The sequence below is a fragment of the Nannospalax galili genome, unplaced genomic scaffold, assembly GCF_000622305.1.
Source record: "Nannospalax galili isolate Female #2095 unplaced genomic scaffold, S.galili_v1.0 scaffold18, whole genome shotgun sequence".
Classification (NCBI taxonomy): domain Eukaryota; kingdom Metazoa; phylum Chordata; class Mammalia; order Rodentia; family Spalacidae; genus Nannospalax; species Nannospalax galili.
Genome location: NW_008346548.1, coordinates 11,772,544 through 11,800,216, shown reverse-complemented (window position 1 = coordinate 11,800,216; position 27,673 = coordinate 11,772,544). Strand labels below are relative to the sequence as shown.

Genomic DNA, 27,673 nt, shown 5'->3' with positions numbered 1-27,673 from the left:
GTGAGGGGCAATAAGGGGAGATGCAGATGGGTGATCTGAAGATCATCAAATTATAGTGTATGAAAATTGCAAAAATTCAATAAATAATTTAAAAAACACCTCTGTTTAAACAGGGACAGAGGCAATACACTGGCACAAATGAGGGATGTTTCTTTGGTGATGTAACTATGGAGACAGGATCACTTGAGATCAGGCATTTGGGACCAGCCTGGGCAACATAGCGAGATCCCCATCTCCCTCATCTCTCTAAGGATAGACAGTAGCTTAGACTTGATGAAGATGTGGAAACCCTGGATCCTTCAAACACTGTTGGTAAGAGCAATTTGGAATTGGAAGTTCCTCAAAATTAAGTATAGAGGTACAATATACCTTAGCCATTCCACTCCAGGTATCAAATAAGAGAACTGAAAGTATATGTCCACACCAAAGTTCATATGTGAACGTTCATATTGACATTATTCATAAAATCTCCAAACTAAATATTAGTCATAGGATGAACAGGAAACAAAACACCCACTGAATGAATGATAAAGTGGTCTATCTATGTAATGAATTATTCTTCAGCCATAAAAAGGAATGAGGTACTGACACATGGGTGAATCCTGAAAACATGCTGAGGGAAAGAAGCTAGACACAAAGGACCACATATAGAAATGTATAGCACATGCAAATCTAAAAGGAGAGAGTAGTTATCTGAGGAGAGAAGGGATAGGGAGTTACTCTTAAGGGGAATGGGGTTTCTTTCTGGGGCAACAAAAACATTCTGGAACTCAACAGAGGCAATGGTTATACAACCTTGTGGATATATTTTAAAAAACACTGAATTGTAAAAAGAAAAAAAATCTCAAAACAACTTGTTTTTGGAAGAAACAGAGTTGTGTCAGATGCTCAGATAACCTTTCCTGTCATATTGTGTCTTGACTCTCTATAATTTCTGAAACAATAAAATGTACCATTTGTGTTCTTCTAACTGGATTGCTATAAGCATACCATAATGTGAAGCTTTTTCTTCTCCACATCCAACCTCTATTTTCTCATTTTTACTTTTATATTTGTAGTTTTTATACAAAAGTGCCTTTTTATATTCAGTGTTTCTTCTACTTGATCTCTTTGTTTTGAGCAGAGTATAATAATTCAGTAAAACCTGTTGCCCTATTCAATTGAGGGCTTCCATATTTCCTCTTTGTTGTTCAAGGTCGATTTGCTTTCTATACCACATTCATTTACCGGTTATAAAAATTAAAAACGAAAGCTGACTGGTTAAAAGAGGTTTGTCTCTGGGGAGAAGGGCTGAGCTGGGGCAGGAGACTGCTGCCTTTCATCAGAGGCTCCCCAGCTGGGCTGTTATCTGGTAGATGTTCTAACACAAATAACTCTGAGATGGAGAACATGATAGATGGGAAGATGATACCCTATTAACAGAAATAGTTCAGCTAGGAGGAAAACAGCACAGAGAGCCAAAGAAGAAAAGTCATGTTAAATATAGATTTAGAGGTAATAGTACAGAAATCTACCCAAGCTTCTTTTCCCTAATGTTCATGCATGTTGTGTTCCTTCAATGTATTATCTACATCAGGTAACCTGGGGAACACAAGGTGAACAGTGCGTTCTTATCCTTGGGGGTACTGCTGGCTCATGCAGGTGATTTCTCTGCACACAGATTCCCAGAGAACATGTGTCCAGTTGCCTGAAGGTTCTACAGACAAGAGCTGAATGCAGCAGAAAAGGACCTGTGGTATTCAAGCATGTAGGCAGGACCACAGATGTGGCACTGGATTGAAAAGGTGGGTTCCTTTCAAAAGGCATAAAGTACAGGGAAGGAAGAATATTTTACTTGGGGAGATAGACAGTAGAGGAAAGTGTGAAGCAAAAAGATGATGTCTCTTAGAGGGTAAGAAAACACACTCAGTTGAAGCCTAAACTAGCATAAAGGACTAATTGATGACAGAAGTGCAAGGTGGGAGGCAAAGTTGTAGAAGCTGTGGAGCCTTAGCCTGAAGACTCTGGAGACCACTGATGTTCCTGAGCTGAGGACCAATGTGACCAAAGTGACCCTTTAAGCATAAAAGGGAAAAAAGAGAAGGGGAGCAGGATGGATTGGAAGGAAGGAAAAGCCACAAGAGTGGCATTTAATTAGGAAGCTGCTACAGCTCAGGGTAGTAACCACAGAAGAAGACAACATTATGGAGAAGGTTGTAAAGGAAGTATGAACTAGATTGAATTCTCCCTATTTACATTTTGGTTATGAACAGACTCTGATCCCAATGGTTATGTGCTGCAGTCCACCTGTGTAGGTGGAGCTGATACCATTCAGCCTATTAATGGTTCTATTTGGAGAGGAGCAGATAGATTCAAATTGGTGGCTTCAAAAGCCATTTTCATTTGGATTTGAATGGGCTTCTGTTCACCTGCCACTTTCTTTGTGCCATTTCTCTAGCTGGTATTCAAACAAATCTCATATCTGAACCCTCAGCTCTCAGGTAAAGGGCCCCAAAACTCACGACAATGCAGGGCTACCTGTTCAATATTGAGAGCTCATAGAATAGGAATCAAATCACTTGGAATATTGGCTCAAGCTGGATGCTAAATTTTGTTAAACCGAACTAGAAGAACATGTGCTATAATGTTGAAAAGGTCCCTGAGAAAGACAAGAAATTAGTATGACTTCCCTTTTGATCCCCACACAAACAGATCTAACCCTGGAAAGAGCATCTGCTATGTGTGGAAGGGATGCTGAAAGGCTTCTACATGGTGGGCAGGCTAGGGTGAGAGATAAGGATGCTACAAAGAGGGGTCTAAGACATACCAGTTTTTCATTCAAACTAAAGGTCCTCATGTCAAATGTTGCCTGTGGAAATAGGTAAAAATCACATTTCGTTCTGTTACAGCATTCCCACCACTTCAGTAGAGATGGGGCATGAAGGTATGTGCCCATTTTTCTCCCCAGATATCCAACCTGATTTACTAGTAGGTCTGAGGACAAATGGAAATAGGTCAGGAAATAGGAAAATTGCCTGCTAGTTCTGGATAGACTTGAGGGGGATTTGAGACACTTACTACCTTGGTAGGCATCCTGAGTTGCCCATATTTGTTCAGCAGTTCCCAAGTTACTTTTCTATACAGTATACTTCCTCAGCCATTCAAAGTTCAAGAATATGTGGATACTTTTACAATTTAGGCATGTCCAATCTGTGGTCCTCAGGCCACATGCATCCCAGGATACATATGGATATCGCTGAACACATTTGTAGATGATAATATGTCACAGTGTCCAAAGTTTGGTCACTTCTGGTACATGTTTATACATGCATGCACAGTTTTACATGAATGTGCTCTTTCTCCTTATTTGATCTTCCTCTTTCTAATCTGGAGACTTCAGAATCTGGAGCATGATGACGCACAGTGTATTAGCAACCCACTTTCTGTTTGGAGCTGCAACTCTTTAGGGATTTAGGTTTCGAAGGAGAAGATCCCATTGGGGTCACACATTTCTGTACACAGAAGCTGTTCTTGTTTCCATGACATAAAGTTGGCCACAACAAGAAGTACTGGGTGGACATGGAGAAGGGTTTGGGACACTTCCTACCTTAGCAGGCACCCTGAAGTCCCCATATTCTTTCAGCAGCTCTTGAGTCTCCTCTGTGGTCTCTCCAGTGGAGGTATGTGTTGAGAGGTAATATTCTCCTGTTTCTTGGATCCAGTCCAGGGCCTGTAGGAGGAAACACCTGCATAGTCCCTCAGAAGGCAGCTGTCAGTAGGAAACATCCCATACTATAAAGAAGGATTATAGTTTGGGGCCCAGGATGGTGAATGCATAGTTCCCAGGGCTTTTTCATGGATTTTTTTCCCCTGAGGTGGAACATCCTGTCACAAAGCATTAAACTGGGGTCTATTATAGGTCAGACCCAGTGAGCACCTGTGTATACCCTCATATCTTCATATCTGGTGCCAAATTCAGAATAGAGTGCCTGAAAAATCCAAATTACTGACAAGGGGAAACCTGTTCTCTCTCATCCCATCATCTCCCTCTCACCCTCACTCTGTCTACTGCTGTGGCCCTCTCCTGGGATGTCCTAAGCCTTGGCTATCTGGGCCTCTGCAACACTCCCCAGAAGTGGGGCAAAACCAGGGAAAGCTCTGGACATACCTGCTTAGCACTGCGCTCAAATACCACGTATTGCTGACACTGGTCTAACCGGCGCTTCTTCAAGGTCCAGAAGTGCAGGACGCGATTCTCCCTCTGCAAGAGCTCACTCAAGATGGCTGCAGGACAGAGGAGGTGAACACCATCATGGGAAGGGCTCTGAGCAAAGTTCCAACTGCTTCAGCCCCAATGCTGAGGGGACTTTCAAGATTCCCCATAGGACTAATACAGCATCAGAAGAAAGGAAGCAAAAACTGAGGATAGAAACAACTCCCTAGAAGGGATCAAGATTAGGGAAAATGAGAACCTGCTGCTGAGGGCTCCATCAATTATGAAGGAAGAACATACTACCAGGAGCCCTGATTCTCTTTAGTCAGTCCTTGTTGTAAGAGACTGGGAAGTGTGGGTCCCTGACAGCAACTTACTTAGTTGATACGGAGCCTAACAAGCATGAGAGACTCTGCTAGGCCTCCCAGGCTTTCCCCAGGGGTTGCTAGAAGGGGAGCAGGAGGTAAGCAGTAGTGAGAAGGATGGGAGGACATCTGCCAGCCCATATCATGAGCCATCATCTCAGCCCTACACAGGAGTTTCACATATGACACTTTAACATCAGAGCCTTGATTACAAAGCTGCTGAGCAGAGGGTGGGTGGAAGCTGTGCTGCAATTGTGTGTATATGCTGGTCCTAGACCCAGACACAGCATAGGATCCCTTAGGATCCCAAGGAAAGCTGAAAGCTGCTTTCATATAATCTCTAATGATGCTTAGTGTGAGAACATATACAAGGCACTTAGCACCACAAGGGAGCCATGGTGGGCATCCAGTCCATGTTATTTCTCTCCTTGTGTCCTTTAGCAATAGCTGGCTACCTGGATTGATTTCTTGTATTTTAAATAGTATGCTCTGTGTTTGAAGATATCAAATTTATTTTGTGTCACATTTGCCTCTCCTTCCTGTAAATTATATTAGATATTGTAGGTTCTGACTCTAGGTTTGAGAGGAGCCTGAAATTCCATTTTGTATTAATTCCCAAGTGATATCAATGTCACTGAACTGGGGACCATATCTGAAATGCCTAGGTAACTCTTCTACTAAGCAGTGTGGTCCTGGACTCTAAGATAAACAAAGAAGTTTAGAAAAACTTTTTGCATGTTAAAACACTGACTGTGAATCACCACAGGGTAGAAATGACACCATGCCACACCAGACTATTTCTTTTTAAAGGAGAAGCATCAGGAAACGTGAAATGACATGAGACTAGATGCACAGCTATTCTGTGTACATATGTGTGGTGGGGGTGGCCTCTGAGCCATACAATGAAGTGGTTTGAAACCTAGAAGGCCTCTCACTCACCTTTTACCTGCTGCTCAGGTCCCCGAGTGTGGCTGGCAACACTGGGCATGCTAACGTTGTTCCTGTGGATGTACTTAAGAAACACCTCAGCATTCCGCCGTGCCAGGGTACAGGCCTGAGAGAGAAAAAGTGTGAGGACCTCATCCCCAGTTGGCATGTGAAAATTCAAAACACTGGAGAAGGGATGTCTTTTAGGAGGCTTGAGGACCTGATGGTGACGAGGATGCTGGAGAGATCCAGAGGGAGCAGAGTTCTGGAAGTCACTTCTGATTTATAGATCTTCTAGTTTAGAAGATCCAGTTCTAAACCTCCAATTTAGAAGGTTCATGCTTTGAGCTTTTCTTTTATTAGGTAACTTTTCCTTTTCTATCTCAGACACAAATGAGAAATCAGCTAGATTCTTTTACTACCTGTATGATGATTGGTAGTACTAATGTTCACTTCCAGGCTGGATTTCCACAAGAAGGCTTTTTATATGATCACTGGGATGAGGCCGGGAAATACAAGCCCATTGTAACGCAGTGTATTTGGTAAATATACTTGCTAACATACATTCTAAATCTAATGTAAATTGCAAATAATTTTCAAATTTATTTGACTGATGATCAAGTCCCCTTACCTAAATAACACTAGCAAACAGTCTCTTGTTGAGGGATACCCATTCAATGAAAGAATCAGAGCCACTATGCTACCCCTTGAAGGCTACTATACCATCCCATCCACTGCGGGAGAAAGAGAGGACAAGTCACAAGATCCATGTCCTGATGAACAGGACTAAGGTTCAGAAAGAGCAGCAGGTTAGAAACATTTCCAATCTAGACTCCAGATCTACTGACAGGATAGTTCTAGTGTCTTTTAAGCCCATATAGCTTCTTGAAAAACATTTTTCCTGCCAGTTTTAAGAGTAATAGATGCTAGTTCACTAACTTTAAATTCATAGTTGTCTCTAGATTGAACCATTAAAAGACCAAAAAAAAAAAACACTCAAACTAAACAAACAAAAAATTATATAATTTGATAATTGCATAAAAATTAGCAACAAAGGCTCCTGAGATCTCTAGTAAAAGCCTGGTGGTGGGCTCAAGAACTCAGAGGCTCATTAATTTGAAGCCTAGTGGAGGTCCAAGGCTAAGAACTCTGAGATGGATCAACTAATGAAGTTAAACAGAAAGCCCTGCACTGTCTATTGGGCAGAGACTCCCATAGTGATGGGGAATTCTTTTCCATTGCTTTAGGAATATATGGAGAATATAGCTCTTGTCAAAGACTCAGGTTTGGTTCCCAACACCCACATGGTGCTCACAACCATCTATAACTACAGTCCAGGGGATCTGATGCTCTCTTCTGGCCCCTACTAAAAATAAGTATGCACGTGGTGCACATATGCTCAAGCAAACATTCATACACATAAATAAAAATTTAAAAAATCTTTAAAAAGAAGCATTTAATTTTGTGATGAAATACTGTTTTCTATTTTTCTATGCATAAATGTGTATAGTATATGTGTGGCATATGAACAAGTGTCTGGGGGTGTGAACACACATACATACAGGTGCGGAGGCAAGAGGAGGATGTCCAGTGTCTGCTCTATCACTCTCTGCCTTTTTCCACTGAGACAAGGTCTCTCACTGAACTGGAGTTAGGTTGGCAGCCATCAAGCCTCAGTGGTCCTCCTTTCTCTGCCATCCATAGCACTGGGGTTACAGGCATGTGTAGTCATGTCTTGCTTTTTACATGGGTGCTGGGGATTCAAACTCAGATTCTCAAACTTGTGCAGTAAGCACTCTTACCCACTAAACCACCTTACCAGTCCCAAGAAATACTTTTATATTGCCACTTAAAATCTTTGACATGCTCTTTTTAAATTGCTTTGTTTTAAATTTCGTTTTCTAACAAAGAAAACTTTTAAATTGTCTTAAACCTGGTATGGGAAATTTTCTATTTAATTGTTTTAGGGTTCTGACCCATACAGATGCAGAAATCAAGCAGATGGAAAAAGGGCAGATGTGTGTGTGTGTGTGTGTGTGTGTGTGTGTGTGTGTGTTGGGGGTGGGTCTTGAAAAAAAGAACAAAACTAAAACTAAAAAATTTGGTGGTCAAGGGGAGAAAAATCCCTGATTTAAAAAGACAGCTAGTCATAGAAGTATGAAATTAGTGGTATCATGTCAAGGTATAAAATTTTTTTTCCATCCTTTCTGAAACCCAGGAAGAAGCAGAATATAAAAGTGAGAGGTTTGAAAGAAAATGGAGCCTTTAGACCAGTCTGGATGCAGAAGCCTCCTGAGAGAGGACCAAAGGCTGTTGGGAAGAGACTCAGGGGGACTTTATTTTCCACTGAAAGGCTGTGCAGAACAGGCTGTGCTTCCTCCCTGGGATACTAGAGCTATACCCAGAAAACCCCAGGAAAGATGGGGTTCCTACTTTCATTCAGGAGAATAAACACTGTGAAATTTGTTGTTAATTGATAATTGCTAGATTGATAATACCTAAATTTATTAACTCTAAAATTTGCATTATCTGCTTATAAGATATTTAATAGTTTTATATCTAGGCTTATATCCTTCAGTCAAAAGATAATTTCAGGATTTGGGTAAAGTGTTTGCTTAACATGTGTAAAACCCTGGTTCAACTCCCAGCATCACAAAATAAGACATATATAACATGCATATATATATGAATATGGATATATATTATGGCTATGTATTTGTTGTTGTTTGAGACAGGATCTTACTGTGCTGTTTTGGTCAGCCTGGAACTCATTATGTAGAGCAGGCTGACCTCAGACTCCCAGATATCCACCTGCCCCTGCCTCCCAAGTGCTGGGATTAAAGGCGTGTACCATTATGCATGGTCAAACAGAAAGTATTTTCATAAAATGAATATAAGTAAAAACATTGACTATAGCATATGCTATTGGGTTACTCTAACATGGCAGTGGCAGTGGTGGTGTATCCTAGTCGCCTGATGATACCAAAAGTGCTGAGAAAGATTTAAAGAATAGTTATGACTTTACAAATTAACAAGGAGACAGCTCTCCAGGCCCTTCCCTCTTTAGATAAGAGGCTGGGTACTGTCCCCTCCTCCAAGCACCAGAGCCCTTATGAAGCAGTGGGTACTGGCTGGTGGGGGAAGGGAAAGAACAAGGCTGGGATCTGAGACATTGTGTGGTAATATGCTCTGACCTTCAGAAAGGCCTCCTTCTGTTCCAGGTGTTTGCTGATGAGTGGAATGACGTGGTCCATCTCTGCTGCCGGCCCCAGTTTATCTCGCCCACCACACCAGTCTTCGTCTCTCCGGTATTCTTGCTCTAAGCTCTCTAGGACACTACACACCTAGTGAATCATGGAGGACATGACTCAGTAAATGAATTGGTCAGCAAGTATTCTTTAGACACTTCCAGCCACAAAATCTTACACTGTGACAGTTTTCATTTGAGGTTCACTCTATAGATTTAGAGTGAACTCCTGGGATATCTTGAAAAGGCCCAGGAGGCAGTGAAAGTCTGGTGGCTGGAGCTTGGGAAACAGACTGTGACTGGAGATGGAGATTTTGGCTGAAGCTATGGAGGCTGATGACATCACACAGGAATATTATGAAGAGTAAGAAATGAAGGAATAGGTTTATATATTTAGGGGTTTCAAGGTGTTTATATGCACTACATTGTGTGTGTGTGTGTGTGTGTGTGTGTGTGTGTGTTTCTAATCTCACAGTGGCAATGAAGTCTATAGACTAGGAAATGGAACTTGAGAAAGATACTTGATGACTTGTGCAAGCATCTGCACTTGTCTGGTAGCAACGAGCTTCAAGCATGGAAAAGGAGAAAGTTGTCTCTCTTGTGTGATTTATGGGCCATAAACAAAAATCATTTTTCTCCACCCCTGGGGACAGATGTTCAAAGTCCTACTATAAGGCAGTGACATCTTTAGGATGTCATCTATTATAAAATCATATTTCCTACTGATGGAGAATATATTTGAGTTAACCTTAAAGACAGTTAAAAAAACTTTTTAGAAACAATGCAGAGAGGCCATGCTGAGTGCCCTTATAAATGACCTCAGAAGAGAGCAGAATTTTGAAAGCAGAGAGAGTGAGAGAGAGAGAGAGACAGAGAGAGAGACAGAGAGAGAGAAAAATACAGTGGAAGTCTCACAGTAGCCTAGTATCAGAGCAGGAGAGGATATAGCAAATAAAAACCCAGTGGAGCACTTGCCTAGCATGTATAAGATGACAGGTCCCATTCCTAGTATGGCAAAATAAACAAGCAAACAGAAAATTGAAATCTGAATCCCTATACTTTTCTTCAACAGATTTGGTTACTTGCTTAGATATAGCAGGAGGGGAGAGCAGCTATAACCTCTTGGTTTCCTTTGAAAACTTCATCCCTCTTCATAAAAGACTATGTTTGTTCTTTGAGACAGCATCTTACGTAGCTCAGGTTGGCTTTGAACTTGCTGTGTAGCTAAGGGTGGCCTTGAGCTTTTGGTCCTCCCGCCTCCATTGCCCTACTGTTGGGTAGCATGTGCCACTATGCCCAGTTTATGGAGTTCTGAGTGTGGAACCAAGGGCTTTATGCATGCTAGGCAAGTATTCCACTGACTGACCCGTATCTTCAGCCTAAGGATATGTTTTTGGACAGAGTGTTCACTGAGTTCTGAACTGAGATGAAAGATGTCTCAGGTAGAACATCCTCCTTATAGTCGCACATGCTTGCCATGTCACAAGAAGTCTGCCCTGATCACTAAATGATATGTCTAACCCCATCTCTATTACTCTTTATGCAAGACACAAAAACACACAGGTAAGCTCATGTCTTGAGATAAAAACTGATTACAAACATGCAGAAATATTAAGAGTGCTTGCGATCTGTCCCATGATAGGATTAGAACAAATGAAAAAAATCAGTAAAGATAAATGCTTTATTAGGAAAGGGAACAGAAAGTGAGAGAGGTAAGTAGACTTCAGCAAGGTCAGTTAAGTGTCAAATTCCCAACTCTTAATTCCACACTCTGTTCCTTTCCCCATCTTGATCCATCTCAAATAGAAGTTTGTGTATGTTTAGATCAAGTATCATTTTTCCATATAAATATTTAGTTTCATGAAAAGATTTTCATTTAATTCATTGAATTGCTTTGTCAAAAGTTCACAGTGGGCCTTAACATGGATGACAGAGTATATATAGGTTCCAGTGGGGGGTGGGGGGTTATGGGAGGGTGCCAGTGGGTACAGGAATATAAAGACAATTAAGATAGTTTGAGAGGGTCTGTATGAAATACACACAAATTCAATAAACATGTCAACTGACTACATAGTGGGCCTACTTTCACAAATTCAGTTTCTGTTCCATTTTGTGTGTGTGTGTGTGTGTGTGTGTGTGTGTGTGTGTGTGTTTTACACCAGTATCATTCTGTCCAAATCACAGTGGCTTTAGAGTAACTTTAAATCAGGTAACTCCTCTAACTTTGCCCTTCCTTTTCAAGACTGTTTTAGCTATTCTAGGCTATTTGAATTTTATGTTTGTGCAGATCTTGGAATCAGCACATAGAATCAGGCCCATAGACCAACTGACATCTTAATTTGTGGCCATCAAAGGTATCATTTCTCTGAAACAACAGAAAGAAGGACTGAGAGGTATAGGGACTATAACATTTGCTGCAGTTTCTGATGGATGTGTTATGTCTGCTCCAAGGCAGACTTCCATTGTCCCTGTAAGTCACTCAGGAAAAGGTTTCTCTGATCTGTTTCTAATAGGGAGCAATTCACATGAACAAATTATTTTACACTGAATAAAATTATTCCTGTTTAAGCCTGTATTTTGTGAAAAGAATTCTTTCATAGCACCCAAATCTTAAAAAAAAAAAAATCTTGAGCCTGTATACAGTGCAGATGTGAAAATAATTTACCTGCATCTTCATGGGCCTACTGTGCCTATCTCATGCCTCTTCCAACTGATGCACCATCTTACCAATTACACTTACAGAGAGCAGTTTCCTCTCCTAGGCTGCGAACCTCATGAATGGCATTGCCATGTGTTTTTCAAGCAGTTCAAAATGCCTAATTGCGGTAGATCACATTGTTCAGCAAAGATTTTGTTCTCCCAACCTTCACAGGAGGCACTGTAATCATTTTGGCCAATGGAATGCTAGAGACTCAAACAGAATCAAAGGCCTGAAGTGCTCTTTCATGGTAGATTCTGGATTCCTTTTACTACGAATATGCTTCAAGTAGCTTCTGATCAAGGAGGATGAGACACAAGAACAATCTGGATGCAGATTGGAGCCTAGATCTACCAACTTTAGTGAAATCAGATGAATTTCAGATATATAGACAAAAAAATCAAATGCTGATTGTTTTATATTACCAAGTTTGGGGGTGGACTGTTATACAGCACTATTGTGGAAATGGCTGACTGATGATATACTGTTCAAATCTAGCATTCAGCACACACTGGATTCCTACTTCAACACATCTGTATTGATCTGATATCAGACTTTGAGAAATTTATGAAAAAAAATTGCTGTAAAGGAGAAAATGATAAGAAAGCCAACTGTGGTGTCTCCATACATTATTCTTTTATTCCCAAAAGTCAGTACTGCTGGCTTCAGTACTGGCTTCAGGCCTGGCTTCTTGATGCTGAGCTACAACGTGAGGCGGGAAACGGCCTTTGCTAGCTTCAGTGCTGGCTACATTATAGCTTTGTCCACACCCTCCCCACAGCCTCCCTTTTACCTCCCCACAGCCTCTTCTCACCTCCCTACAACCTCCCCTCACCTCCTCATAGCTTCTCCCTTACCTGCCTCCCCTTACCTCCCCACAGCCCTCTCGCTCACCTGTTCAGAAGTTTTGTAAAAGGCCACAGAGGCATTGACCAGTTTTAGCCGGTCTTCCATCTTCAGCATGAGCTGTTGCCAGTGGAGGGCCACCTTCTCTGCACATTCCCGGATGGCATCAGCATCATAGTGTCCAGCCTGGAGCAGTGCCTCAGCTTTCTGCTGTACCTGCAGGGCGCTCTGGTGCGTCTTCTGCAAGGAAGTGGCATGAAAGAGGGACTGGGCACAAGGGGAGGAGAGAGGTCCATGGGAGCAACCCAGGTGTGATATGGGAGGGGGTGGAGTGAGGCGTGAGTGGAAAGATGCAGAAAAGTTAAAGAGCTTTAAATGACTGATCCACTTGTCATGATGATTAATACATTATTGTCTTTAAAGCATATCTTAAAGAAGGATATTATACATTTTTATTAATCTCTGGGGACCCTAACTCCTGACTCCAGCTTTTACAGTCTACTTTTATCACTCTGGATGTTAAGGACATATCAATTTACACAGTAGAGAAACAGAAGATGTGTAGAAATCTGATCACTGATTGGCCTACTAGTTAAATTTCCTTTTCAAATCTAGTTGTAAAATTGTTCATCACTGGACTTTCAGTGGTTACTGATGCAGCTGTTTTACAGATTAAATAAGTACAAAGTGCTTTTTTTTTTTTTTTTTTAGTGAAAACCTTCCATTTTTTTACTGAACTTTTTTGGGGAGGTCTTTTTGAGACAGGGTCTCCCAGTAGCCCCAGCTGGCCTGGAACTTGCTATGTAGACCAGGCTGGCCTTGAACTCACAGAAATCAGCCTGCCTCTGCCTCCTGAGTGCTGGGATTAAAGGTGTGCACCACCACACCCAGCTTGAATTTTTATAATTTCATAAACAGTTCTTAATCAAATTTAGACCCCTCCCCCATCCATTCCTCCCATCTCCTCACTGGACCTCATGTATTCCACCATATATGTTAAGTCCTACCCAGTCAAGCATTAAGTACAAAGTACTTTTAAAAAAATTATGAACCACGAATCTCAGGTAGCAATGCAACAATCTCAAACATTAACAATCAGTCAAGAAGGATCACAGTAGAATGAATAACTTGAAGAGTAACCTCTCACATCCTACCATAGTTAGTTTGTTAGAGGAGTGGAGCAGTACAGTCATGGATCAGCCCAAAACAGGATCCCCATGTTATTTACATCGACTTTTAGCTGACATGCATGTATATGATATGCATCTTGCTTCCTTTATGGCTTCTGATTCAGGATAACTATGCTCTGCACTTTAACTGCAAGAGGCTGGGTGACCTGGCTAGAGGACTAGCTGGTAGGAAGAATACCAAATGTGGTTCAAGTTTCCTGAGACAAAGCACTGGTGTGATGATCCTTGTGAGAATGTCAGAGCGCTACTCACTTGGTGAAGCTACTAGCATTGTGACTTCACCTGCTAGGTAATTCCAGCTAATTGGTATGAGGTTAACTTGGTCTTTAGGCTCAGCTTGAGGTGGCAAAGGGGTAGCTAGAAACCCAGTGACTCTCCAGAATTCCTTTCTCCTCTGCTTGGGCAGCAGGGATGACTATTTTCAAGAGCTGATCTATTCAACACTCCCTGGGTGTGAGGGTGACTTCCCTCATTTTGACCTATATCACATCCACCTTTTACCTTCATCACATACTACATGTGGTACATTCCTACTAATTTTTCCAGTATACCTAAGGCTCCTCTTTGCCTTCTTCAGAACCTAAAGCAGACCCACTAGTGCAACATCTTCCAGCAACTCTGGCCTTTTGTGCCTTTGCCTTCCTTCTGACAACCTCAGTTCCAATTGTTGAACTCCACATTGCTGAATGAAGCGGAACTAAAGGGCATTGCTCATTGCTGAATAAAGTAAACTAAAGGGCAGAACAATCCTCTACAATCCCTGATTTTCTTTCTCTGCTCTACTGGCATCCATTTTGTTCCTAAATGTAGAGATGCAAGGTCAGCTGACTTCTGCAGAGCCCTGATCTACTTTGGTTTCTACCATCTTCAAAGAGTGGAGGACTCCTGGGTAAGCCTTTTCTCTCTGATGTCTGATCCTCCTCTGTAATTTTTTTCCTGATGCAAGGGAACCCACCACTCACCTTTTGAGCATTTGCTCTGTTCTATCCATTTGTTCTATGTCTACCTGCTGCAAAGTGTATTCTCAGCTAAAGAAGTCATCTTTCCAGAAAGCAGAAGGCCTTTCCTTCCGTCAGAGTCTCAGTAGAAACTAGACCCGATCCCTTTAAAGCAGTTTTCCTGTAGTCACTGGCTGGTTATGTTGGTGTTCCTCTCCCCACTTTCCTCTGCCACCTAGAATAGCAATCTTGACTCATCCTTGACCTCATCTCTGATTGCTGATCCCTATCCCTCCATTTCAGCCTAGCCCTCACTGCTTTATACATAGACTTCTATGGGGGTAATCTGGTTAGGTTTCTTGCCTTCCATTTCTAATCCATAAATCCATTCCTTACAATGTTTTCTTTTCTTTTCATTTTCATATATGATACTGAGGATATATCTTAGGGCCCTGAAGATTCCAAGCACACACTCTACCACTAAGCCACATCCTGGGTTCATCATTTACATTTTGACAGTTTAATTTGATAGAATAGGAAGTGCTTGCGTTAAGTGACTTATCCTTTCCAGCTCTAAACATCTCATTTTATGAATATCATCTCCTCTCAGTTCAAAAGCCTTCAGTGGCTTCTTCATTGCTATGAAACTAGGTTCAAATTGGCTATCTGTCATAAAAGCCCTTCACAACACGGTCCCTAACCATACACAACAATATCAATTACACTTACTTCCCAAAACCTTTTGAAAGTATACCACAAACTTTGCCACTTCTGCTACCTTCCTTCTTGCCTTTGGCAGATGCCCACTACTCCCTGCCAGTGCCCCAGCTTTCTTTTGAGATTTGCCTCAAATCTGTTTTCCTTCAATGAGGCCTTTTTAGATGGCTTGAAACTCTTCGAAATCTGTCCTTTTCTGAACTCCTATATCACTTAGCTATGGCATGGTGGGCTCCTGTTTGCTTAGAAGATAAAACTGTCATAGTAGGAAAATCATTCAAATAACTGTCACTTATCCAATTTTTGAAGAATTTCAAAAATTAAGGGACCGAGGCATAGCAAGTTAAATGACTTGCCCCAAAACATGTAACCAAGCACATGATGAACCCATAAAGAAGACTAGGGTTTGACCATTCTCAAACTTATATTCTTTCCATGGTATTATGGCACATTACTTTATCTCTAGGATTAGAGTGGAATCTATAAGATTTCTCATTTGGAGGAAAGTTCACCAGATGAACATTAGTGATTATGATAATTATCTCATCTGCCCTTAACACATAAACCAGCATATAACTGTCATCACAAACCTGTAATTATGTCTTTTCCCCAGAGAGTGATGATGTAACCTTGATTTTCCTAAATTTATGTTATATAATGAAGTCCTTCCTTACTTTAAAACTCATTATTATGTAACAGTCCTGAGAATTCCTTCCTCTTTAATTTCCTAAATGATAAATCCCTATCCACATTGCATAATCTTTGCTTTGCTAGGCTTAAGTCATTATTTTGCATTTATTTCTAGTCCTTATTATCTAATCCTATTGAGTGTTATATTTTAAGACATGGATTAACAAGGCCATTAATATTTAGTAGGAGTAAGCACAAGAAAATTGAACGGAATCAATTGAATTTATTATCCTGTTTTTAACTACTTTTTCCGGCATAATATTTATGCTTAAAATGCATAAGAGGATTTCAAATAAAAACGGATTTTAAAATTGAGCTTCTCTCTATGAAGTTCACAGTTCCTGAAGACACACCACACCAGCTGTATCTAGGGTATGAGCAAATAATAATAAAGTTTGCTTAATAAGCTACACTGCTTCTAGGTGCTACTATGTTTGGCTTTCTATTCTGAATCCCCTGAAGAAGTTTTCCTGATACTAAGGCTATGTCCGGTTAAAAATTCTGATCTTTCAGGGGAAAACCACAAAAGTGAGGCTTAGCATATATCCTATTCTAGTGTATATCTAGTTATTTTGTTTGTTTGCTTGGTTTTTTTTTTTAGTTAAATGATAATTATTTCCCTCCCCTTTTGGTTTTGTTTTGAGTAAGGCCCTACCCTAATAGCCAGGGGTGGCTTTTCATTGCTGTTCTTTCAGACTCTCTATTCTAGTGTATATCTAGTTATTTTGTTTGTTTGCTTGGTTTTTTTTTTTAGCTTAATGATTAATAATTCCCTCCACTTTTTGTTTTGTTTTGAGATAGGGCCTCACCATATAGCCAAGGGTGGCCTTTCAATGCTGCTGCTTCAGACTCTGGGAGTGTTGGGATTACAAATATGCTATCTCTCTACCTGGCACCTCCTTCACTCTTAAAACTGTTTTAGTTTACACAAGAAACTTTATCACCATCTTATCAATAACTATTTTGCTTTCCCTATGGAACTCTTTAGCTTTCTTTCTTAGGTTCTAGGAAGGCAAATTATGTTTTCCTCCACAGCCTCCTCCAGCAATCAGTAAAGGCCTGTAATAACACTGGCAAATGGGGAAAGCCAAACTAGGCTACTTACATTCCCTTTAAAATGGCTTACTTCCACCAGGTGTTGTGGCACGTACCTAAAATCCCTTAGGGCTCAGGAGGCAGAGGCAAGAGGATAGCCATGAGTTTGAATCCTGCTTGGGCTATGTAGTGAATTTGAGACCAGCCTGGGTTACATAGTGAGACCCTGTCTCAAAAAATTTTAAATTGCTTACATCCTCCCTGGTATATTTTTCTCCTGGTGCAGAGCCTGGCCTAAGTTTCTATTAACAGAGAAGCCCAGGCTGCCTGGAGAAGGAGCACATACTGCAGTTTGGGTTCTGGGATCCTTGTTCTTCTAGCCATGCTGCAGATTCCCATTACCAGATGCTTCAGTAATCCTATCTGTTCTGTTACCCCTCTTGAGACTGTAGACACCAAGCTTAGAGTTATATATATAGCTTAGCATCAGTTGCTAACTCAAGCTGTACCCCCACAAAAACCCAGGGATGATTAGGAGGCATTTATCTTTAGCAAGCCTGAACTATGTAAGAATATAACAGCATCTCTCAGGAATCAGCACATACTACATAATGCATATTAGCACACACAGAGTCATGTGGGATTTTGTATTTCAGTACATTGTGAAAACATTTACCCATCCTTTCTTGCCAGCTCACTGAGACACTCAAGTGTACCATGACATCTGGACTTACTTGCCAGACTTTTGATTAAGGACATGGAAATTTAACCACGTGACAGGGCATGTAAATCTCATTCAAGGAAGAAGATGACCAAGCATTGCCTTACCTCTGCTTGAATTCCCCAGTTTCATGCTATGCCTCTAGTCTGTTCCCTCTACTCTGCTGCCTAAGCCTACAGGCACTTGACCACAAACTGTCTGATTCAACCCGAATCCAGGCTTTCCTTTACAGTGAATAGCTCCTACCACTATCATATTTGGGAGTGTCAGTAAATTGTAATAGAGACATAAACTCCTCACCTCTGGTTAGTTCCTCCTTAGAAAATAATTCATTCACACTGTGTGTGCAATATATAGTTTAGTTTTAAATCTCAAATTTCAGACAGTACTTCTAGCACTAATAATTGTTCCTAAGAAGATACCAAGTATCTCATGGAAACATGCCATTCATCCTAATGCCATGTTTATGCATGTAGACAGCTTCTGGAATTAAACAGCTGAATTCAATCAATATTAGTTTAAAAATAGCTAGCAATTAGTAGATTACCACATTAAAAGAATTTATGAGCACAGATAATTAACTTTTATTATTTTCCTACCATTATTATATAAAAAGTCTTACGAGTGGTCATTTTTAGATTAAATCCAGTACAGTCAGGATGATATGGGCATAGACTAGCGGTCATTTTAAAAGAAAATGACACCATTGTAGTTCTTACACACTCAAAAGCAGGCAAAGTTCTATACTGAACCACAAGCAGGAAGTATCTGAAATTTTTTACTTTTTGTCTCTTTTTCCATTGGAACTGAAATTATTCTTTTTTTAATACAGGCCCCATTTCCTATTCCTTCTCGGACACTACTGTGAAGCAATCTTTTTAAGTCTCTTTGAAAAGAGAATGTTCCAGTAGAAAGGATAATTAAAGTTATTATTTAAAGCAAGGTGACATTTATATTAGATTATCCTAAGTAGAGTTTTATCCCAGTGAATTTCTAGTTGTGGTTTATTCTTCAAATATGACTTCTGCCAGCATTACTGAACAATCACTTTCAGTAAGCAAACTATCAGGTGAAATCTGCTCCAATGCTTATAGCCCTTGTTAAAGGCAGATTCTGATCTACACACCAAGTGTTTAAAAATAGAATCCTAGTTTACTATTGACTTGCACATTTGTTTATTCTCATTTCTTAGTGATCTTCAGTTGGAAGCCATGTTACCTTTCGGCTTTGCATTTTTCACTTGGCCCATAGTCTCTAATGAGTAAAACTCTCAACTTGTCAGAGGTCTTAAAGGTCAAAGGCACCAATGAGCAGCAAAGATAGTCATTCGAAGTGTGATTATGAGACTGCTGATATTTCTTGGGAGCCTTCTTGGGGTGGAGTGAACCCTTGCACTTGCCTCCCTAGTAATACTTGAGTACTAGGAAGGTTCCCTGGATTATTTCACTAGAAAGAGCAAGAGCTCTCTCACCTGAAGGAATGCCCACATCTCAGACAGCCATTCTGTCCAAGGCCAGGGGACAGAGGGGAACAGAAAACAGTGCAGTCAGATTTGGGTGTTACCTCGATGGCTAGTTGGAACTGTTCATGCTCCCGCTGCAACTGTTCTGCTTCAGACAAAGAGCTGGCGTTGACCAGGCTGGCGTTCAGCATTGATTCTCCATTGCGGATCCATCCCAGGACCTAGGGACCCAAGAAACCACACAGGTGAATGGCTACATCATCTCCAGAGCTGTTTCCTTCTCTATGGCCACTTTAACCAAAGGGCTATCGTTTATCCTCTGTTAGAGAGAGAACAGCAAGGGTCTTAAGTGGTCATCTCCCCAATCTTACCAGTGTCTGGTGCCATAAGGCACTTACTTTATGTACCAGCTTTGTACTCAGCACCATACATCACTTCCTCCTCTTGTCACCCTGTGATCCCAACGTACCCATCAAATTAATTAACATTACTTCATCTAGTTGTACTGTATGTGTATCTGAAGTTCTTTTTGGAACACAGAATGGTATAAATAAATTCCAATAGTTGACATTCTTTTCTTTATTTCTCTCTTTTTTAAGGCCCTGTTTAACAACTTCTTAAAATCTCCCACACCTCACCAACTCTTGTTAGAAACAATCTTTTCTTCATCTAGTATGGTCATACCATCTTCTATATATCACTTTTATGGGGCTCACCATGAGCTGCATTTTCAACCTATATTTTATCTCTCCCTTAGAATGTAAATTCCTCCAAATCTGGGATAATCTATTAGTTACAATATTAATCTCACACAGTCCATATAATGGGTGTAGCATTGTAATGTCTTGAAAGTAATGAAGATTACCCAAGTCACATGTGAGTAATGGACCCTACTGCTTCTACCTTACATAATAGCCAAGACAAGATAGGCTTGAGTAGGTACATGACACAAAGGAAGGAGGAAGCACAGAGGAAACAAGTGAAAGAGCATGAGTAATATATGCATTCATAATGAGCAAAAAGGGAGAGTAAATAATCAACATAAGTCACTCAGTGGCTATGGTTGGCCTGAATATAACTTCTAGGGGCCCTAATACATACTGGAAGAAAGAAAACTAAAGTAGGAAATATCAGGATAGAGGGAGCAAGAACGAGTATTGTGAATAGGACATGGAGATGTGGTAATTTTTCAGCTAACAGAGTCAGCACAAATAATCCAGTGGGAAGAGCCAGGCTCTGAAAACCTACCTGGTGTCTGATCACCAGAACATTGCCAAGTATCTTCTTTTCTAGACAGTCTGAGACCTTTGCTTGATGAGGAAATAACATTTTTTTCTGAAATTTCAAAATGAGTAAATACCATCTATCTGTTACTCCTTGCCAAAGGAGAAGGCACCATAATCTATTTCAGATTTGCTTTTAGATCCAATTCCCTTCACTTTCTTATGTTAAACAACTGGAAAGCACTAGGCCTGGTCTCCTGCCCCATAACTCTCACAGGCATCTTGCAAATTTCATTTCCAGGCAGAAAATGACTGATGTCTTATTGCATATAGATAACATGGGGTGGGGGATAATTCCTCTGGAGCTGGGCAATTTGGATTGAGACATTAATTCACCATCAGTCTGGCAGATTGTGGATGAGATGCCAATCTGTAAAGCAATTAGTTACAGGAGATAACTGCTCAACATGTATGTGTGAAATCCCTGTTGTCCCTTGTGGACTGTGGCTGGCTGACTGTAGGTGCTAATGACTTTGAAAAGCTGCCTTTAAGTTTGGGTAGATGCATTCATAGCCTGCATGCCCAAATGCTTCATTTCTTTGGAAAATGGAACTGATATTGTACATTTTGAATTAGGTCCTTCTCTCATGTTTTACTGATTTCTGCTTGGTTTGGAGATTGATTTGTTGGTGTCAGAAAATAATCTTCTGCATGTGCATCACAAATCAATGCTCATTTAGTTCTCATAAGTCTTGCTAGAATAGTTTTCTCTCTAGTTCCAACCAAATAAAAACATCAGTTGTAGCTATGGTGGTGGATACCCATTTACCACCTTTTCCACTGAGCAATATCATGCATTTCAGTTTTTGCTTCTTTCATTAAATCACACCATATCCCTGTTCATTTGTACCTCCCAAGTGCGTTTATAAAGGCATTCTAGGACTTTTGAGTCCTAAAGATTTTATTTTAGGAATGCAAAAATGCATGGCAGTTTAAATCCATGGCTTTAATCCAGGGTGAGACTGAGTCCCATGAATGAATCAGTCCTGGAAGTGGAACTGGTGTAATGCAGGGAATAAGCATAAAATAGGAAGTCAGAATACCCGACTCTGCTCCTTTCCTAGCAAAAATCACTTGACCTCCTAGAACCTCAGCTGTCTCACTCATAAAACAGGGCTAACTGCATCTCTCCTTTTTGTATTACAGATTGATGCAAGGCCCTGGAAAATGTAGAGTTTGATGATGATGGTGGTATTGGTGCTAGTGACAATTTTCTGTTTGGAACAAAGACAGATAATGTGATTCTTCAGTTATATTTCTTCCAATGAGAAGAAGAAGAAGAAGAAAAAAGATATATTGAACTTTATTTAATAATCGAGTTTGTTGGCACATTTCGTTGCAATATTAGTTTCTTAGGTTGTTACCACCATTATTCTTTGTATTCTAATCATTGATCATCCTGTTGGTATAACTTTTTAAAAAATCAGGTTCTTTTTATCTTCCTGGTTCATAAAATTTGTTAGTGATTATCCTGTGAGCATCCAAATGTATGTTAGATAGTAGAAGGAATATTGTAACTAAAATGTGAAAATATTAATTCTATTAATCTCAAAGTGTGTGACTTTGGAAACATGATTTAATCTAAGAGGTCAGCTTTCTCATCTGAAAAATGTGAACATTTTCCTTTCCTAAACAAAAGGGTAAGGATAAAAATGAAATTCTTAATGAAAAGTATTTTTGAAATAATTATATTAACATTTCACATTAATCAGTCATTTGAAGTAATAATTTACTTAATGGGCTAGGTTGTGGTTTGAACGTGAAATGTCCCCCATAGGCTCATGTGTTTGAACTCTTGGTCCCAAGATGTTTCCCAACATGCTGTTTGGGAAGGTTGTGAAACCTTTAGGAGGTAGAGCGCAGTGGAGGACATGGATCACTGGGAATGGGCCTTGAGGCTTTATAGCTGGGGGCCCTATTTTCTGTTCACTCTCTGCTTCCTGAATGCTGATGCAATGTGAGCAGTCAGCCAGCTGCTCCTGACAGCATACCTTTCCTGCCTGCTGCCATGCCTTCCCTGACATGATGGGCTGTATCTCTCTGGAACTGTGAGTCAAAGTAAACCCTTTCTCCCTTAAGTTGCTTTTGTCAGGTTATTTTATTGTAGCAAGGATACAGTAATTGAAACAGTTAGATGATCTTCAAAGGCCATTTCCTGCTCTAACATTCCACAGTTCTTTAAAATATAAAGAGTGCCCCTCTGTTCATGAGATTTCAGAAAAATACTGGGTAGGTTGACATAAGAGATTGGGAGAATACTACTGTCTGGGGACTTAAGAGCTAGGTGAAGAATTTAGCCTAGTCTCTGCTTACTGGGAAACAAAAAATGCAGATTGATTACATATTCAACCCCAAGAGGGTCAGATAAACCAAAATCAGGAGACATGGCTATCCATAAATGATGATGCCTTTAAGCTGGGCAGCCTGGACTTTGTTCTTGTAGGCTGGGAAAGTGCCTTGCACATGACTGTTTTCCAGCTCATACCTACCATAATTCATGAAGTTGCTTTCAGGGCAACTGACACTATGGACTGCTATTGTAGATGACCTCTTTCAAGGCATGGCTATTTCTGCAATTCCAGCCACAAAAGAAATTCTTAAGCTCCTTATCTGCCAACAAGGAGTCTATTCCAACTCCAGAGTTCCTTAGTTCTGAAAGTTCACATGAATTGTATGCATTTGTTCTTTATCGTTTTATAGACTGTGCCCCTATACCATATGTCCTGTTAATTATCTCCATTTGGAAACAAAAGGATGGAATTTGTAACCTTCTCGCTTTTTCTTTTTTTCACTTTACCTCAGCTCCTTTCTAACTTTGATATATAGTCATCAGAACTGAGTACAGTAATCCTCACAGAAGTATAAGATCAGGCTAATATATATTTTTCTTTGTTTTGATTGTCTATCCTGATCATATGTGAATTCTGGTCAGAATTTTGCCCAAAGAAGCAACTTAATACTTTATAAAGAAACTTTAGCTTATTTTCTGTTAAATTCACTGCTTTACAAAAATACATATGGAAATTCATTCTGTTTTATGCCATTAAGTCATTTTTCCAATTCTTCCTGAATTATCTAATAGATATAAGGTCATATTTACTAGAGTAGTAATTTTCCTGGAAGCAATCAGAGGATTCTGTGGGGTCTAGAGAGTAATTGGAGGGGCATGTGGGTGGTCTGGGAACCTGGGCCATGTGTGTAATCAGTGGAGTGTTTTTCCTTCAGGGTCCGCATTTCTCCAGAGGTATGTATACTGCCTGTCTTACATATATATGTTCACTAAGAAAGAAGTCAGTGGCATTCATCAGTTTCATTTGTTCTAAATAGTTGAAGATAAATTGTAGTCTAATGTCTATGAATTCCTCACTCTTCAAAGCCCTACTTTAATATAATTTCCAGATAACTACACTTTAGATGGCCACACAGTCAAATCCAAACCTTTACCATACAAGCCCCAACAACAGAGCTATATCATAGTACACTACTGTCCCCTTACTTTTTGTTCCCATTAATGGCACTTCAATTAAAGTGCCTTTTTTCTCTCTTTTATAAAGAGTATATTCAGAAGAAAAAACTCTAGCCACCATCTAAACTTAGCTTCTCTGATCAATACTGACATCTAAATTAACTCCCTTTTCCAAGAGTCAACAGCTTCGAAATCAATATTTCCTGCTACACCAATTTCCATCAGACACAAATGCTTTCTTTGAAACTGAATCAGACAGATCCTTGACGAAAGTGCTTGCCCTGACAAAGAAAACAAGTCTGCCTAATGAGGCATGGTGGCTTAACCAAACAGCTGTCCCTTGGTGCATTGGAAGGCTGCTGTCCTTTGCAAAGGCCTTTGTGGGTTTCTCCAGCATCAGACAAACATTCTTATAGAGATTTGAACTACTATTCTCCTGTGAGTCCTCTGTGCCATGCTGTCAAGTAGGCACCTGCAGAAGAAAAATTTGTCTTCCAAATCATGAAAGGGAATGTATATAGCTATTAGTCAAGCCAGGTTTATTTACATATAGACAGCCTAGTTCTCCATTTGGCAAACGACCTTACATCATTGTAGTCTCTACCCCATATAAAGAACATACACGTGAAGAACAAAAATTTCATTTTAAAAGTAGTCAAGGAAAAGAGTTGACTCTACTATTGCTGCTGCAAAAATAAATAAAAATCAAAAGCAAAACTATAGGTTTTGCTTTAAAATCAAGTAGGAATGCTGTCTCTGTTATCTGTTTTGTTCACATGCTCATTTCTATCTGCTACTGATGATTACCAGGCATGAGAGCAGAGAAGACTTGGTAACATGCCGGGGCCTTGCTGATCTCAGGCAGGTGCTACTCTGTGTGGAGCCTAGGCTACCCCTGTGTCTTCTCAGACATGGTGCTGGTGAGCCACAGAAGTCTCAGTGTGTTCTGTTGCTGGCTTCTCTCTATGGCTTCTGCATGCACAATGTTTGTGGGGTTCCGCAAAGGAAAACCTTGGCTTCTTGAAGTCTAGGTTCAAGTCTCAGCTAATGACTTGAGAGGCCCTTGCTGTGCTCTGATCCTATGATACCTCAGTTTCCTCACTTGTAGAGTAAGCATAACATCACTTTTCCCCAAGGCCCTGTTCTCTTAGCGTGAGATCATAAATAAAAAGGAAGTACTGTCTTTTCTTCTAGTAGGAAAATACAGTACTATCATGGGTCCTGAGTGTTTTAAAATTTGTATCTTTGTTACTGCTATAAGTCTGATGGCATTTTCACTGTGTCCCTGGGAATAACAGTTCTCTCTGGAAGCTCAGGTGTGACCCCAGTGTGATTAAACTGAGAACATCTGGATGGCAGCTCTGTGACCAAGCCAGGAGTGGGAATCACCGATCGTCAGTGCAGCATGTATGTGAGTTCTGACTGAGCACTGATTGGAAGAGAAGGGAAGTGGAGAACATTTTACCCACCATGATATTTAAGAGTGTAACAAGTGTGATACAGCAAGGGTTATCCTAAAAATAAGTAGCTGAGCAACAGTTAAATAATATATGGCACATTTTTGCTAAGTTAATAAATTTAGGTCTAGGCACTCCCACTGCCAGGGCATATAAGAAAAAAAAAAACTGTTTAAGAGTAGATGCCTCTCTGCTTAGAATAATTCTAGTGCCAGGGCTCTGCCTTGAGAAGCAGAGCACAGGGTCCTCTGGGAGAGAGTGGAGCAGACAGCAGAAACCACTGAAGTGAGGTGGTATCTACCCTGCTAGAAAGCATTCCTTGATGCCTGGAGGGTAGTGGTGTGTTTCTTCCTCTTCAGGACCATTGTCTGGACTGTGTAAGTATTAGTGGTCTCATCTGTAAAATGGGACTAGTGTGCCTGCTTCAGAGAGTAGCTGTGAAGACTGGCGGGGATGGAAAAGGCATACAGAGTAGAACTATTCATATATTTTTTACTTCTTCCATCTGACTTTGTCCAAGAGAAATCCCCATTCATTGTATTTACAATAATTGGTATTCAATCTGTTCAAAATAGCAATATTTACAAATGTGCCATTGGTCATTGTGTATACATTCCTGGAGGTCTGAGTAAGTTCTCCAGTAAATGCCTGGCATACTGTCTTATGCAGATAAGACTTCCTTTTTCATTTTTAACATCAACTTTTAAATGGGCACAAATGTTCTTGTGTGTTTGTGTGTGGTATATGTGTGTATGTGTTCATGTGAGTGCAGACATGTGTGTGTGTTCATATGTGAGTGCGGGTGTGTGTGATGCTGGGTGCCTTCCTCAGTTGCTCTCCACCTTTTCTTTCTCTTTTTGTTTTGTTTTTTTTGAGACAGGGTCTCCCTGTAGCTCTAGCTGGCCTGAAACTCACTATGTGGATCAGCCTGGCCTTGCCCTCACAGAGATCTGCCTGCCTCTGCCTCTCATGTGCTGGTATTAAAGGCGTGTGCCATCACACCTGGCTCCATCTTATTCTCTGAGATGGGGTCTCTCACTGAACCTGGAGCTCACCAATTTGGCTAGACTGACTAGCCAGTGAGTTCTGGGAATCCACATCTCTACCACCCACCTCCATCATGAGGTTGTACATGTGCTCTGCCATGCTTGGCTTTATGTGGGTACTAGTGATTCAAACTCATAATAGTAATATTTTAAAATGTGCTGCAAGCACTTTCTCATTGAGCTATCCCTGGTCACCAGAGATGTTCTTTTATAAACCATATGCACACACTGGAAGCAATGATAGTTGCCACTATTTAATCACTACTTACCAACTGTGTCAGGAGCTAGACTAGGCACAGGCATGCTCCAAGAGATCAACCTGGCTCTGTTTATTGAGTAAGGATTTGCATTTCTCATTGACTATGCAACAGAATCAGACATAAGAGGGAAGGGCAAGATTCAGCTCAGAGACACAATAATCTGACAATGCTCTGGAATGTTCCTAGATTATATAGTATAGGAGAGAAATAATGCATTTGTAGTTTGAGCCACTGCATCACTGGGTCTTTTGTGACAACAACCAGGCTTTCAAAAATTAATCCAATTAGTCCACACCTCTGCTTCTGTTCCAAGGTCTGGCAACTTAGAGGGCATGCCTGTGGCTCTGTGTTTTCCCTGCAGGAGGGCAGTTGCCAGGCAGGCGAGCTCACCTGTTTGACCTCAGCCTGGAGGTGCCGCAGCTGGAGGCACTGCTCTAGCCGCTTATGGGTCTGCTCCGCGTTGAGCTCCAATTCATGCTGCTTCTCATGGAGAAACTCCAGTAGCTCTTGTACCTGAGCTGCCAGATCAATGTCTTTTTCACAGATTAACTCAATTCCTGATTTAAAAAATGCAAACAATTAAAAAACAAGGTAGTATAGTGATGCCAACATTGCTCTAATATGTGTAAGAAAGCTGGACTTTGGAGAGGCCATTATCAGCACCCTCCCAACCTCTCACATCTCTCTGTATAACTGGGCAGATCCAGTAATTGGCCCTGGGCCCTTGCTAGGATGCTTGGACCATGCCAATTCTTTAGAATAAATGGATCCTTTGCCTGGGAAGCAATTTTCAACAGATAAGACCAGATCCTTATTATAAGCATGAGACAAAGAGGGCCCCGTATCTTTGGAAGTTCATCCCTATGCAAGACAGCCCCAGCAGCTCCTGCTTGGAGACTTGCCTATACCCAGATTTGCAAGCACACCACTGGATCATATTGGAAATTATAAAGCCAAGTCAAAAGGACCTGGTCTCAGATACTCCTGCCCAGAACACATTCTGGTCAGATATAATTTATGATTAGACGAAAGAAGCTGGAGGGTAAGGATTTTATTAGCCATCAATTTAGTTCTCCTAAGAAATCAACACTTAGAAATATATCCTTCCTCTGAAATAGATCTGATAAATATAC

General features: G+C 40.6%; 1 protein-coding gene across 25 annotated transcripts in view; it reads right to left on the bottom strand.

The window, feature by feature from the left end:
- The window catches only part of Kalrn (kalirin RhoGEF kinase), a 700,573-nt gene that overhangs the window by 272,368 nt on the left and 400,532 nt on the right, over window positions 1-27,673 (bottom strand). For 17 of the 25 annotated variants that reach the window (XM_017800540.2, XM_029568193.1, XM_029568189.1 and 14 more), the window contains exons 15-21: window positions 26,931-27,097; window positions 19,130-19,249; window positions 12,324-12,542; window positions 8,679-8,828; window positions 5,497-5,611; window positions 4,148-4,263; window positions 3,587-3,709 (exon numbers count right to left, since the gene is read on the bottom strand). In XM_017800540.2, coding sequence (XP_017656029.1) covers window positions 3,587-3,709; window positions 4,148-4,263; window positions 5,497-5,611; window positions 8,679-8,828; window positions 12,324-12,542; window positions 19,130-19,249; window positions 26,931-27,097 — 1,010 coding nt within the window. The remainder of the gene's footprint in view (window positions 1-3,586; window positions 3,710-4,147; window positions 4,264-5,496; window positions 5,612-8,678; window positions 8,829-12,323; window positions 12,543-19,129; window positions 19,250-26,930; window positions 27,098-27,673) is intronic. The other 8 variants (XM_029568194.1, XM_029568191.1, XM_029568201.1 and 5 more) reach the window with 1 other exon arrangement.